Source organism: Engraulis encrasicolus, chromosome 3 (genome assembly GCF_034702125.1).
Source record: "Engraulis encrasicolus isolate BLACKSEA-1 chromosome 3, IST_EnEncr_1.0, whole genome shotgun sequence".
In the NCBI taxonomy this organism is placed as follows: Eukaryota; Metazoa; Chordata; class Actinopteri; order Clupeiformes; family Engraulidae; genus Engraulis; species Engraulis encrasicolus.
In genome coordinates, this window is record NC_085859.1 from 8,615,648 (window position 1) to 8,629,164 (window position 13,517).

A 13,517-nucleotide genomic window follows, 5' to 3' on the forward strand; every position below is an offset into this window, starting at 1 on the left:
CGGAGAGCGCCATTTCGGCGCCCCTTCTTCATGGCGCTCTAGGCGACCGTCTAGCCGGCCTATGCTTAAAACCGGCCCTGGTGGTTGGAAACACACCGCGACAGGAAAAGCCAGAAAACCCTAAACCACGCTCAATAATCGTCCGTTTCTTAACATGGCAGACAAAACAGAGGGTTCTGGACGCGGCTTGGGATAAGGAGAGGACCCCTATCAAGTTCGATGAGGAGAACATTTATTTTGACCACGATTACTCCAGCGAGATAATGAACAAGCGGAGACAATTCACTGAGATCAGAAAGCAGCTGAAGGAAAGTGGTATCAAATCGCATTTCAAGCACCCTGCGAAACTGAAGGTCAAAATAGGAGACGGAGAGCAGGTGTACAACACGGCGACAGAGGCATATGCGGCACTCCAGGCACAGGGGATCCTCGGAGAACAACAGACGCAAAGTCGGACGCACGCAGGACGGTCAGAGACGCGTCGGAAAGGAAAGGAAAAACTGGATGAAAAAACAGAAGCCCTATTACAGAAACTCAATGGAAAATATTGAGACCGAATGCTACTCGTCATAACTGTGTCAAGCTGACGGAGTATAGGCTACCTGCCCAAGATTGGATATTTTGGCCGGCGCTCTTTCTGAAGAAGCTGAATTGAAGATAGGCCTACCGAACCTGGTAGGGCCTAATTGAGATAGACTACACTTTTCGTTCACTCATGGACAGACTCTTTTTTCTCCTCTTAAAGAAGCTCAATTGAGGATGATCACCACATCTGGTGATAAAGATAACCTACCCTTTTTTTTCATGATCAGAGTAAACTTCTCCTTTTCTCCTTTTTAAAGAAGCTCGATTGAGGATGATCACCCCATTCTTTTCATTCATGGACAGAGTAAAGTTCTTTTTTTCCACTTTTTTTTGTTTTGTTTGAAGATGCTCAATTGACAATGATCCCCCCTTTTTTTCACTTATGGACAGAGTTAAGCTATTGCTTCCCCCTTTGAAGAGGATCAAGTGAGGATGATCACCCCCTTGTTTTTTCATCCATGGACCGAGCAAAGATTTTTTTTTTTTTATAGGAGCATAGGATACATGGCATCCCAGGAACATTCTGGACATGAAAATCTGCAAGAAAAGCCAATGGACCTAATGGAAATAAGCTTCCTTTGCGCTCTCTCTCTCTCTCTCTCTCTCTCTCTCTCTCTCTCTCTCTCTCTCTCTCTCTCTCTCTCTCTCTAGGGGTGGGGGAGGGGGATAAGAAAAACTGATTTAACAACAGACTCATCTTCGAGAGGGGAAAGATCTTCAGGTGCCCAGTGCCTCTCTCTCTCTGTCTCTCTGTCTCTCTGTCTCTCTGTCTCTCTGTCTCTCTCTCTCTCTCTCTCTCTCTCTCTCTGTCTCTCTCTCTCTCTCTCTCTCTCTCTCTCTCTCTCTCTCTCTCTCTCTCTCTCGATCTCGTGCTCTGCTCTGGGGTGGAGGGTGGGGGGGATACTGGCATTGATACTAGGAAAAAAAACAAAAAAAACATTAGTTGGGTTTAAAAAAAAGGGAGAGAGGAAATTTAAGGAAAAAAAAAAAAAAACCTTTGTTTGCTAAAAAAAAAAATATATATATATATTGTTGGGTTACAAAGAATAATGATAATAATATAAAATTTTGCTATCTTGATATAGAGGGCGTAAACGCTCCCTTTTCCCTCTCTCTCTCACTCTCTCTCTGTGCTCTGGTGGGGACTGGGGGGGGGAGGGGGTTGTAGAGGGGGGACAACTACTGACTAATTATGGTAAAGAAGGCTATCATAACTTTTTTGTGTTACTGGCATAGGGAAAAGAGAATGAAAAAAAAAAAACCTTTGTTTTCTATAAAAAAAAAAAACCCTTAGTTTGGTTACAAATAATAATAATAATAATAATAATACAAAATTGAAATTAATAATATTTGTGTGTGTGCTGACTTGATAGAGAGTGAGTAAATGCTCCCTTTGTATTATTTGGATGGAGGGCGACCTCTCTCTCTCCCTGCTCTGGTTAGGGGGGTGTAGAGGGTAACTTTATTTTGTAACGTTATTTTGGGGATACTGGCATAGGTAAAAGGGAAAGAAGAGAGGGAAAAAGAAAAGAAAAAATGCTCTAGTTTGATTAAATAATAACTTACAGGGGGAAAGTTTTGTTTTTTGTTTTCTGTTTTCTAAAGAAGCTTTAGTTTGAGTACCAAAGGAAAGAAAGGTTATTTGCTAGTTATTTGCTCCCTAGACATTATGTGGACGTAGGGTGATCTCTGTCTCCTCTCTCTCATTCCCTCTCTGCTTTGGTGGGGGGTGGGGTGGGGGGTGGGTGCTGAAATGTACTGATTCCTTAACTTCGATATTTAGGGTCTTTCTTTTTCTTTTCTTTTCTTTTTTTTATCCTTATTTATCTATTTATTTATTTAATTATTTATTTATCTCTGTCTTCTCTTTTTCTGACGGCTGAAGTTAATATTTAGAAAATACAGGCATAGGCCTACTGCATAGACACTTTTACCTAACTTTACATCTCAGCAAGGAGACCTACTTTGTGTTGGTTACAAAGTAAGAAGGAGCTGTCCTTCGACTGTTTTGGATCTTCTGATTATTATTATTATTATTATTATTATTATTATTATTATTATTATTTACATTTTAATCTTCTTCATTATTATTATTATTTTTTATTATTATTATTATTATTATTTTATTTTTATCTTTTTCATCATTATCATTATTATTATTATTATTATTATTATTTATTTATTATTATGATTTATTATTATTATTATTTATTTTTATTTATTTTTTTATTATTATTATTATTTATTTTATTTTTTTTGTCCAATATAAACATAAATGTAGTATATGGGAAAGTAGGTTAAACGTATGGAACCTGGCGGGGTTGGGGGCAGGGGGGGGCTAAACAAGCTGACATAATTGGGAATGAGTTTGCTGATAACATTGGCAAACACCCAGATCCTAAGGATACCAGTAACATCACTCACCACAAGATACCATCCTACATGGAGGGGGTACATATGGAACCAGATCACTGTATGTGAGTCCACGTCTACTTGTTTTGTCTTTGTCTATTGCATGTGCTTAATTCTTTCTGTCTGTATTTGGTCTTTCTTTTGCTTTCATAGTACTGGCCTATTAACACCTACACATATACATGCTGAAACCATTCAATCTTACACACACATAGGTATGTATGACATTTTAATATTTGCAAAGAGTACTTACATTTATTCAATTAGACAATGACTGATCTAAAAATAATATCACTGAATGTAAATGGAATGCATAATGTTATTAAGAGAAAGAAGATCTTATTGGTAATGAGAAATGAGAAGGCGGACATAATGTACCTACAAGAAACTCATTTAGAGAAAGATGAACATGAGAAATTAAAGAAACTTACAAATAGTGAAGTTTATTTTAGTTCATATAACACAAAGCAAAGGGGAGTAGCAATAATAATTAAAAGACATATAGCCTTTGAAATGGATGACTGTTATATGGACAAAGACGGACGGTATGTATTGGTAGTGGGAAGAATAGGAGGGAGACAGTTTTCGTTTTTAAATATATACTACCCACCAGATACAAGTACTGAATTAATGACTCAGATACTCGAAATGCTAGTAACAAAGGCAAAGGGAGTGGTTATAATGGCAGGAGACCTAAATCTGATGATGAATAACAAGTTAGATTCAACAAGCTCTAGGGTACACAAAGCTGAAAAGAATGCTGATGTATTAAGGAAAGCATGTCTAGAACTAGGAATAGTTGATGTATGGAGAGAATTCCACCCAGGGAAAAAAGAATACACCTGTTATTCAGGAAGGCACTCAATATACAATAGATTAGATTACTTCTTTATGTACGAAAACAATACTAATCTAGTTAAAACATGTCAGATTAGCTCCATTAATATATCTGACCATGCCGCTATTTCTTTGACTTTAAATCTTAATGGAAAAAAGGGCAAATCTTTGTGGACACTGAACAATTCACTATTAGGAGAAACTGCATTTATTGAAAAAATGAAATTGGAATTAAAATTATATATGGAAATGAATGATACACCGGATATAGACCCAGTTACTTTATGGGAAACAATGAAAGCAGTGTTAAGAGGAATAATTATATCTTACTCCTCCGCGAGAAGTAGATCAAAAGTCGCACTTGAAAAACAATTAACGCATGAAATAAAATATTTAGAGTTGCAACACAGCCGGACAAATAATAAAGAGGTGAAGTTAGAACTGGAAGATAAAAGGAAAAAAATTAGATAAACTGCGTATGATGGAGATTGAGAAATTAATGAAATTCACGCAACAGGAGCAGTATGATGGAGGACCAAAAGCACTGAAAGTACTGGCCTATAAATTAAAGAAACAACAAAAGAGGACACATATAACGCAAATTAACAGTGAGCAAGATAAAGTGATAAGGGACAAAGATGAGATAGCAGAAGAATTTGCAAAATATTATGAAGAACTATATAAGACAGACAAAGAAGTAGATAAAGAACATATCCAGAACTATCTTAAAAAGCTTGAAATACCAAAAGTAGCACCAGCCAAAAATAAAATGTTAACAATGCCTATTACCTTGGAAGAAGTAAATATGGAAATTCAAGGTTTAAAACAAGGGAAATCACCAGGTGACGATGGCTTCACAAATGAATTCTATAGAGCACTTAAAGATCAACTTAGCCCCATACTGGTAAAAGCCTATAATCATGCGCTAGACACAGGAAGATGGGCCCCAACTTGGTCATCTTCCACAATCACTCTGATCCATAAAGAAGGGAAAGATCCAAGAGACTGTGCATCTTATAGACCAATATCATTATTAAATACAGACCACAAAATAATAACATCAATCCTTGCAAAAAGATTAAAACACATTATTTCAGATATTATAAATACTGATCAATGTGGATTTATACCAGGTCGCCTTCTAACAGACAACATAAGAAGAACTTTAAATATAATTGACTATGTAAATAAAAAGGAAAAGGAATCTCTACTTATGTTGACTTTAGATGCAGAAAAAGCTTTTGATCTAGCACAATGGCCATTTATGTTTGAAACAATGTTAAGTTTTGGCTTAGAGGAGAAATTCTGCCAATGGATTAAAGCAATATACACTAAACCTGTTTCAACAGTCAAAACAAACGGTACATTATCCAGACAATTTACCATTCAAAAGGGTACAAGACAAGGTGACCCTCTCTCCCCACTTCTTTTTACAATATATATTGAAATTTTAGCATTAGCTATAAGGCAAAATAAAAATATTAAAGGGATCGAAATTGGAAAGGAAACGCATAAATTATCACTATTCGCTGATGACATTATACTTTATCTGACTTCCCCAGAGCATTCATTACAGCACTTGATGGGTGAGATAGAAGAATACAGTAATATTTCAGGATACAAAATTAATAAAACCAAATGTGAGGCTTTAACTATTGGAAGGGAAATGAATACATCATTAAAACAGCAGTACAGTATTAAATGGGACTCCAAAGTTATTAAATATTTAGGAATACGCATTAGTCAAAATTTGAATGATTTATACGAAAACAATTATACCGCTTTAGAATTGAAGATAGGTAACGACCTTAACAGGTGGAAATTAATCCCTGAAGGTATATACAGTAGGGTTGAAACTATTAAAATGATGGTGCTTCCTCAACTACTCTTTTTATTTCAAGCATTACCAATTGTATTACCACCAACATTCTTTAGTACATGGAATAAAAAACTTTCCGATTTCATATGGAATGGTAAAAAACACAGGATTAAATTTCAGATACTAACTCAACCTAAAGAAGAAGGAGGTTTAGGAGTTCCACATCTACAAAATTACTTTTTTGCGACACAGATTATAACAATAACGAAATGGATGGGAGGAGATATTCGAACAAAATGGATTAGTATTGAAAAGGAAATATCAAATGGTGTGATCGGCTCACTGCCTTTCCTCAAAACAGATACACAAAAACGATACCTACAAACATTCTGCATCAGTAACACAATAAAGAACTGGAGACGATTATGTAAGTATTTAAAAATCCACAGTAACAGTGTGAGATTAAGACAAATGAGGTATGATCCAGACTTCAAGGCAACACAGGATAACATCTTGGAACAGTGGGCAGAAGCAGGATTAACCATATTTGCACAACTCTCTGAAAAAAATATACTTCAAACATTTGAAACCCTAGCAGCTAGTTACAACCTACCACAAAAGCATTTCTTTAAATACTTACAGGTAAGGAGTTACATTCAACAAAATACTGAAAAGGAAACAAACAGTGTGTTAAATTTTCTGTTAAATTATAGAAACAAAAGGGAAAGTCGAGGTGGATTAGCAGGGGCCTATAAAACAATACAAAAAATGGAAAAGATGATGTATAATGCAAAAGAGAAATGGGAGAAGGAAATGGCGATAAACATCTCAGACAATGAATGGAGAGAATCCTGGAAAGAGAATTTTGAAACAACACAAACAAAGTACTGGAGGGAGTTTGGCTGGAAAATAAATCAAAGGTTCTTTTTGGTACCAATTCAGAGTGTTCATTTGCTAGGATCTGAAGGGAAATGCTGGAGAGGCTGTGGGGAGCAAGGTACACATACACATGTGTTTTTCTCATGCCATAAAATTACACCATTCTGGGAAGAAGTGAAACGAGCCATTTCACATATTTTTGGACTAAAAGAACCTCTAAAGCCAATTCATCTCTTAGGCATTAACATAGCACACATAATTAAAAGAAAACAATATAAACTATTCAACCTTTTAAGACTAACAGCAATAAAACAGATCACTAGATTATGGAAACAGCAAAAACAACCAGAATTAAGATTATGGTACAATACGATAGAGAAGGTACTAGATATGGAAAAAAATATATTTGCCTCCAGAAATAACATAGAAAAATGGAATAAGTTGTATCCAAACAACTTACTTAATAAAACGCACAGTTACTTTAAAAGATAATGAAGGTTATATCACAAGGATCACATTAGAAGACAAACGGTATACATATTCAGTGTAATAAGATGCATTTCAAACAGCAAACTATATATATATTGAAGACTTTCTTACATACCCACATACATGACACAACACTACAGCACGTACAGGACACAACACTACAGCACATACATCTCACACACTTGCACACACAGCTCACACACTTGCACACAGACCAGTGAATTATATCTTCTCTTTCTCTCTCTCTCTCTCTCTCTCTCTCTCTCTCTCTCTCTCTCTCTCTCTCTCTCTCTCTCTCTCTCTCTCTCTCTCTCTTTATGTTTTTATGTTCTCATACTCTCTTTTGTTTTGTTTTTTGTGCTTATTGTATGCGTCAACTGTCTAGTGTCGATTTAATGTAAAAAAAAAAAGAAAAAGGATTTATAGAAGTACAGAAGTGTGCATGTGAAGGGAAATGGACCTCTGGGGATGGGTATTGTTTACTGGAAACTGAAATGATTATTGAACTGTATAGTACTTGATGTGTGATGTTAGTGAACTGCCGAACCATTGTCCAAGATTCTGTTGGTAAACTACATTGAGATATTGTACACTAAGCTACTTTCTATAAATAAAGTAATAAAAAAAAAAAAAAAAAAAAAAAATAAGAAGTGAATATTAAGTGCACTTTTTATTTGAAAGAGGAAATATAAAATATGACTAAAAAATACAGTTTTGTTGTTGTTTTCATTATTTCATCATTTTTGGTTGGTGGTGTGCCGCAAGATTTTTTTCAAGGGAAAAAGTGTGTCTTTGGCACAAAAAAGGTTGGGAAACACTGCTTTAAAGAGTGAGACCTTGACCAACTCCGAGCACATACTAAATTTGCGGCACAATATGTTCACTTGCACATGGTTTCTGCTGTTGCCTGTAGATAACTGTAGCTAACAGTAACTGTTGCAGACCAGCAGTACATGGACTAAGTATAACCAAGTTATCTGCATACATTATGTGGTTAATTATTAGGTCACCAGCCCTACATCCCATTCCACACCTATTTAGGTACATAGACAAATCATTCATGTAGCCTACATATTAAAAAGAAAAGCAGATAAAATTTCTCCCTGTCGGACAAAATTGGTGACAAAGAATGGAGCAGAGGTCACATTCCCCCACCTCACCCTCATTGTCTGATGTGAGAACCAATAGATCAGTATTCTAGTTAAAAAACCAGGTACTCCACTTTCGGTCATTTTTAAAAATAATTTCTTATGATTGATGCGGTCAAACGCCTTGGACGCATCAATGAAACACATGAACATTGAAGTATTTTGTGCATTATATCTATGTAAGATTTCCTTTAAAACATATATACACAGGTCTGTGCCAGGTTTTTCCTTAAACCCAAACTGGTTGTCTGTAGTCCAGACATACTTCTTTATTCTATCCAAAAGCACTGTCTCAAGTATTGTACATAGGACACTCGCCAGGACTATTGGCCTATAGTTATCTGAGCTATTTATTTTCCCAACTTTATATTTTATTACTGGTACCAGCACAACTGACAGTATGGAGTCAGGTAAGACTCCATGTAGACCTGTGTAGCACATAGCCATCAGAGGACATAATTTCTGGCTGGCATACTTGATGTGTTCTGCTGTAATATTGTCCAGACCGCATGCAGTATTCTCTTTTAGCTTCACCATTGCTTCCTGGACTTCAGCAGGAGTTACAATAACATCATTATTAAACTCAACATTATCCACTATAAATAAGTCACTTTTACACAGTTTAGCAGCTCAGAATAACGTTGACGCCATAATTGTGAGATCTCTTCAAGCCCACTCACACCATCTATATTGGAAGGGAGAGGGGTTTTGCAATTATAATAGATGATTTTATTTCTTTCCAAAAGTCATTAACATTATTCTTTTGCAGCTTCCTTGTTAATGAATCAGTCCTCATAGTATTTTTATTCCTTTTAATGTAGCAAAGTGCACATTTAATCCGGGCATTTGTCCATTTTTTATCCTCAAACAAGGGGCCATGTCTACTTTTCCCTGCCTCAGCCCACTTTTTAAAAGCATTTCGGGCCTCTACCTGCAGTGCTTCAATATGGTCCCTCCACCCTGGTTTAACAGATACTTTTTTTCTGCGCCGTCTATACAGAGGCTTACTTGACTTATAAAGAGACCCCACAATAGCTTCATACATAGAACACAACTATTTTTCACCATGTTGTATATTATTACAGTTCATATTCCAACATAATAAAACATCTGAACAGCCATTCTGAACAGCTTGAAGACTTTTGCCAGACTTGTGATACCTGTAACACACCAATGCTTACCTGGTTGTTATCCTCAGACCTAACCACAAGTGAGATAAGGTCTGGAGACCTGCCTACTGTAAATCCCGTAGAGGGTGTGTAGTTTACGATTGATGCCGGCTGTTTATTGGGCGTTACGAATGTGTATAATTTGGCATACGTAGCCATAGCCAATCGTGTCAGTTCTATTCAAACAAACTGCAGTCATTGCCTTTCCACGCCTCCCTGCTCTCTGATTGAACTAAGGCACCAATCTTTTTTGTCCTCTGGGTACAGATTCCACGCTGTCTTTCAATACATGGGTTCTAAATTTTGGGTCTTTCTCAAAACCTAGGCCAGTGTCCTACCAAGTGTATCAGCCTAATTAGTCAAGCCCAGTGATTGGATACTCTTTATTAGTCACACCCAGGGATTGGATATTCTGTAGAGTTCACCAAAAAGTATCCAATCACTGGGCGTGACTAATTAGGCTGATACACTTGGAAGGACACTGTCCTAGGTTTTGAGAAATACCCATAGTGTATAACCTGACTGCGCGAACCTAGCTGTGCACAACTCAACCTCTGATTGTTGGAAACCGCTCTCGGTCAAAAAATCAGCTCATGTGGGTGGCTGCCAGTGTCTTGCCCCTCCTCATAACATCGTGTTGATAAACACTGAGAACCCATGTATATACAATCTATGTGTCTTTCAGATCAGAACAATTGTGCAAAGCGGCATGGAATTTCCCATGCTACACCACTGCAGTATTCAATCCACACTCCACAAAGGGACTTACAGAGTGCACCCCCATCTTTACTTGTCTGTTTCACAGGAGATGCTGCCCCAAGGATGGGGATGGGGATGGTGTGTGTGTCTGTGTTTGTTTGTGTGTGTGCTGTTGTGGTGTCACTTATTCTCATGACCTCCACTGCTGAACCTGATCCAGTGACAAGAGAGGACTTCTTAAAGTGTGAGTTGGAAACACACACACACACACACACACACACACACACACACACACTTTTTAACCCCCCCCCTCTCTTTTTCTCTCCCTCTCTCCCTCTCTCTGTCTCTCTCTCTCTCGCACGAACACACACACACTCACAAATACACACACACACACACACACACACACACACACACACACACACACACACACACACACACACACACACATGAATTCACACACACGCACACACTCACACACACACACACACACACACACACACACACACACACACACACACACACACACACACACACACACACACACACACACACACACACACACACACACAGAAATAACAGCCTGTTTGTGTCCTGTCTTCTACTCCATCAGATTCCTGTCACTTCACTCTGGATCCAAACACAGCACACACACACCTCCATCTGTCTGAGGGGAACAGGAGGGTGGAGTGGAGACCTGGGGACCAGTCATATCCTGATCATCCAGACAGATTTGATTGGTTGGAGCAGGTGCTGTGTAGAGAGGGTGTGTCTGCACGCTGCTACTGGGAGGTTGAGTGGAGTGGAGAGTATGTTGCTATAGCAGTGTCATATAAAAGCATCAGCAGGAAAGGAGATGGTTATGAGTGTTTATTTGGAGGTAATGATCAGTCCTGGAGGCTGTACCTCACCACGTCCAGCTCCTCTTTCTATCACAATAATAAACAGACTAAGCTCCCTCTAGTGGCCAGCTCCAGAATAGGAGTGTATGTGGATCACAGGGCAGGAACTCTGGCCTTCTACAGCATCAGGGGAGACACAATGACCCTCCTGCACAGAGTCAAAACCACATTTACACACACACTCTACCCAGGGTTTTGGTTAGGTGATAGTGAATCATCAGTGAAGCTGTTGTGAGGCCCCTATGGGTAAAGCAGGCTGGGTAAATGCTGTGCCTGTGGCTACACAACACACACACACACACAGGGGCGGTTCTACCACTGGGCAAGGTCGGGCAATTGCCCGGGGCCTCGAACTTTCAGGGGCCCCGTCGTCCTCCAAATTCCACGTGAATTAGTTTTCAGGCTCTTGGGGCCCCAAACTAAAGTACGGGGCCCCCTAATGCAGAGTGGCGGATCCTTCGCGTCTTGCATGTCTGCATCCAGTACAAGGTGAAGGCTCTCGCGATGCTTTTGAATAAGTTACTTCGCCAAATGTGCATGTTGTATATATAGCCACTGCCACACTTCAGCACGACGGTGGGACTTAAATTTGAACTCAACATTAAAGAAAATGAATAGTAGGCTAGGCCTACTTTTACTGTAGGTCACATGGGTGGTAGAATTATACAAATAAATGTTTCAAATAGAAATTAAGATCATAAAAGAACGATATTTTTGTGGATTTTCTTTTATTTATTTTTGTACATTGCACCTTGAATTGTGGGATACATTATACCGGTAATAGCCTAATACAGTCTGGCTGTTTGGAGAGAGCGCCAGTTGCATCGGCAATGTTCTACCGTTATTTCTATGTCAGCCTGCCCCAGAGAGATGATTCGGCCCTGACGCGTGGGAGCTTGTCCTTTCATGATAATAATAAGCCACATTAAGTCATGGTTGTCAGTGAAAACTCAGTCGTTTGCCTATGTTGTAGCATGCCTTCTTGACCTTGTTTATGGATGTAGGCAGAACATGATTTGTGCATCTTGATAAAAAGTCCGTGTTACAAATTGCCCTGCGTTACTTTGTGCTCCGCGCTCCTCTACTTCAGAGACAGAATTGTAAAATAACCAAGTCACTTCAATCGCCAGTGCTAGCATGAACATAATGGATATTCAGAAGATGTTGTACAGAAGCTACAAAGAAGGCACGGTAGGGTTTTTTTCCTTTCAATCATTATGTCCGCCGCAGCACAATTTTGATACCGTATCATGTCATACTTCACGCATTGTTGTCATTCGGTGTCAAAAGTTGATAGCTCTAATGTCGGTTCGCTGCATTTATTTCTGATTAGCATGACGGTTTGGCTATTGTGTAGTCTAGCTGTTATATCACGTCACGAAGCTGGGTCACTTCAGAGTTGTGAGCGATATAGTTATTACAAGTTAGAACTAGAGAGGGGACTTGTTAACTATTCAACAGATGTGTGCACGCGCAGTTGGCGCAAGGTGCCTGTTGTTTCTCGTTTGTTGCCTAATTTCGGTTTCTGAAACACAATAGTTTCTACTTCAGTCACCGTTTCCTCTGTATTGGGTGTTCACTGGCTCAAGAGTGCAGTGTGCGTTATGGTGCACCGTGGTGTGTCGACTCGTGACTGTGTTTTCATCGGTGTGTTGTGCTGTGAGCTATGTTTTAGTTCAAGGGGCGCATCACCATTTTTTTTTAAAGTTTTCTTTTGTAATCAACCCTCTACCGCGAATTGTCTGATTCTATCTTCTTTTCTCATTTATGGAACGAGTGTGGGTCTATCCTGGCTATTTCTCACGTGTTGCAGGCTGAATGCTCACAACAGCATAACTAAATCATTTGTCACCTTAAGAAGAAATTAAGCTCTGCTTTTATTACCTGCAGAGATGGCTATTGTAATAGCCTGCCCTTACAGGCATTCCCCAAAAGTCACTCAGGCAGGTGAAACTTATCCACATGTTGCTGCTAGAATTCTAAATAGCAAAAGAGATCACAACACTCCAGTATTTGGTCATTTCACTGGCTACCAGTGAGGGTTTTTTGTTTTGTTTTGAGAATTGAGTTTAAAGCAGTCCTGATAGTCTTTAAGTCACTAAATGCCTTGTGCCCTAAATATAGGCTATTGTGGATGTGCTAGAGCGATATCATCCTTAGATGCCTTAGGTCTTCTCTGGTAGTGTCTAGTGTCAAATCCAGATAGGGTGAAATGGCACAGTCATTATGCTGCCTGCTGGGGCCAGCTAGATGTCCAAATAAGACCTGCCCCAACAGTATGATTTCAAAAGAAATTAAAAACAGCTTTGTTTTCATCTGACTTTGGTGATAGTTATCTACTATCTATAGCAATATATTTTTCTCTCTTCTCTTTCGTTAGCCTACTCTTTAGCACACTGAATGACAGTTGTGTATGATAATGTGCTATATAAATATTGATTGAATGTGGGGCCCACCTAAATAATCTTGCTTATGGGTTCCGTTGTTACGCCACTGCCTGCATACATCATCGATTATTAATTAATCATTTAAAGGGGGCCTCAAAATTGTTTCTTGCCCAGGGCCTCAGATTTTCTAA

General features: G+C 38.6%; 1 protein-coding gene across 1 annotated transcript in view; it reads left to right on the top strand.

The window, feature by feature from the left end:
* Positions 1-12,296, top strand: part of LOC134446511 (E3 ubiquitin-protein ligase TRIM47-like) — a 29,347-nt gene extending 17,051 nt beyond the window's left edge. Inside the window, exons 8-9 of the mRNA XM_063195877.1 lie at positions 10,144-10,151; positions 12,273-12,296. Of these exons, the coding sequence (XP_063051947.1) occupies positions 10,144-10,151; positions 12,273-12,296 (32 nt within the window). The remainder of the gene's footprint in view (positions 1-10,143; positions 10,152-12,272) is intronic.
* The last annotated feature ends 1,221 nt before the right edge of the window (positions 12,297-13,517 follow it).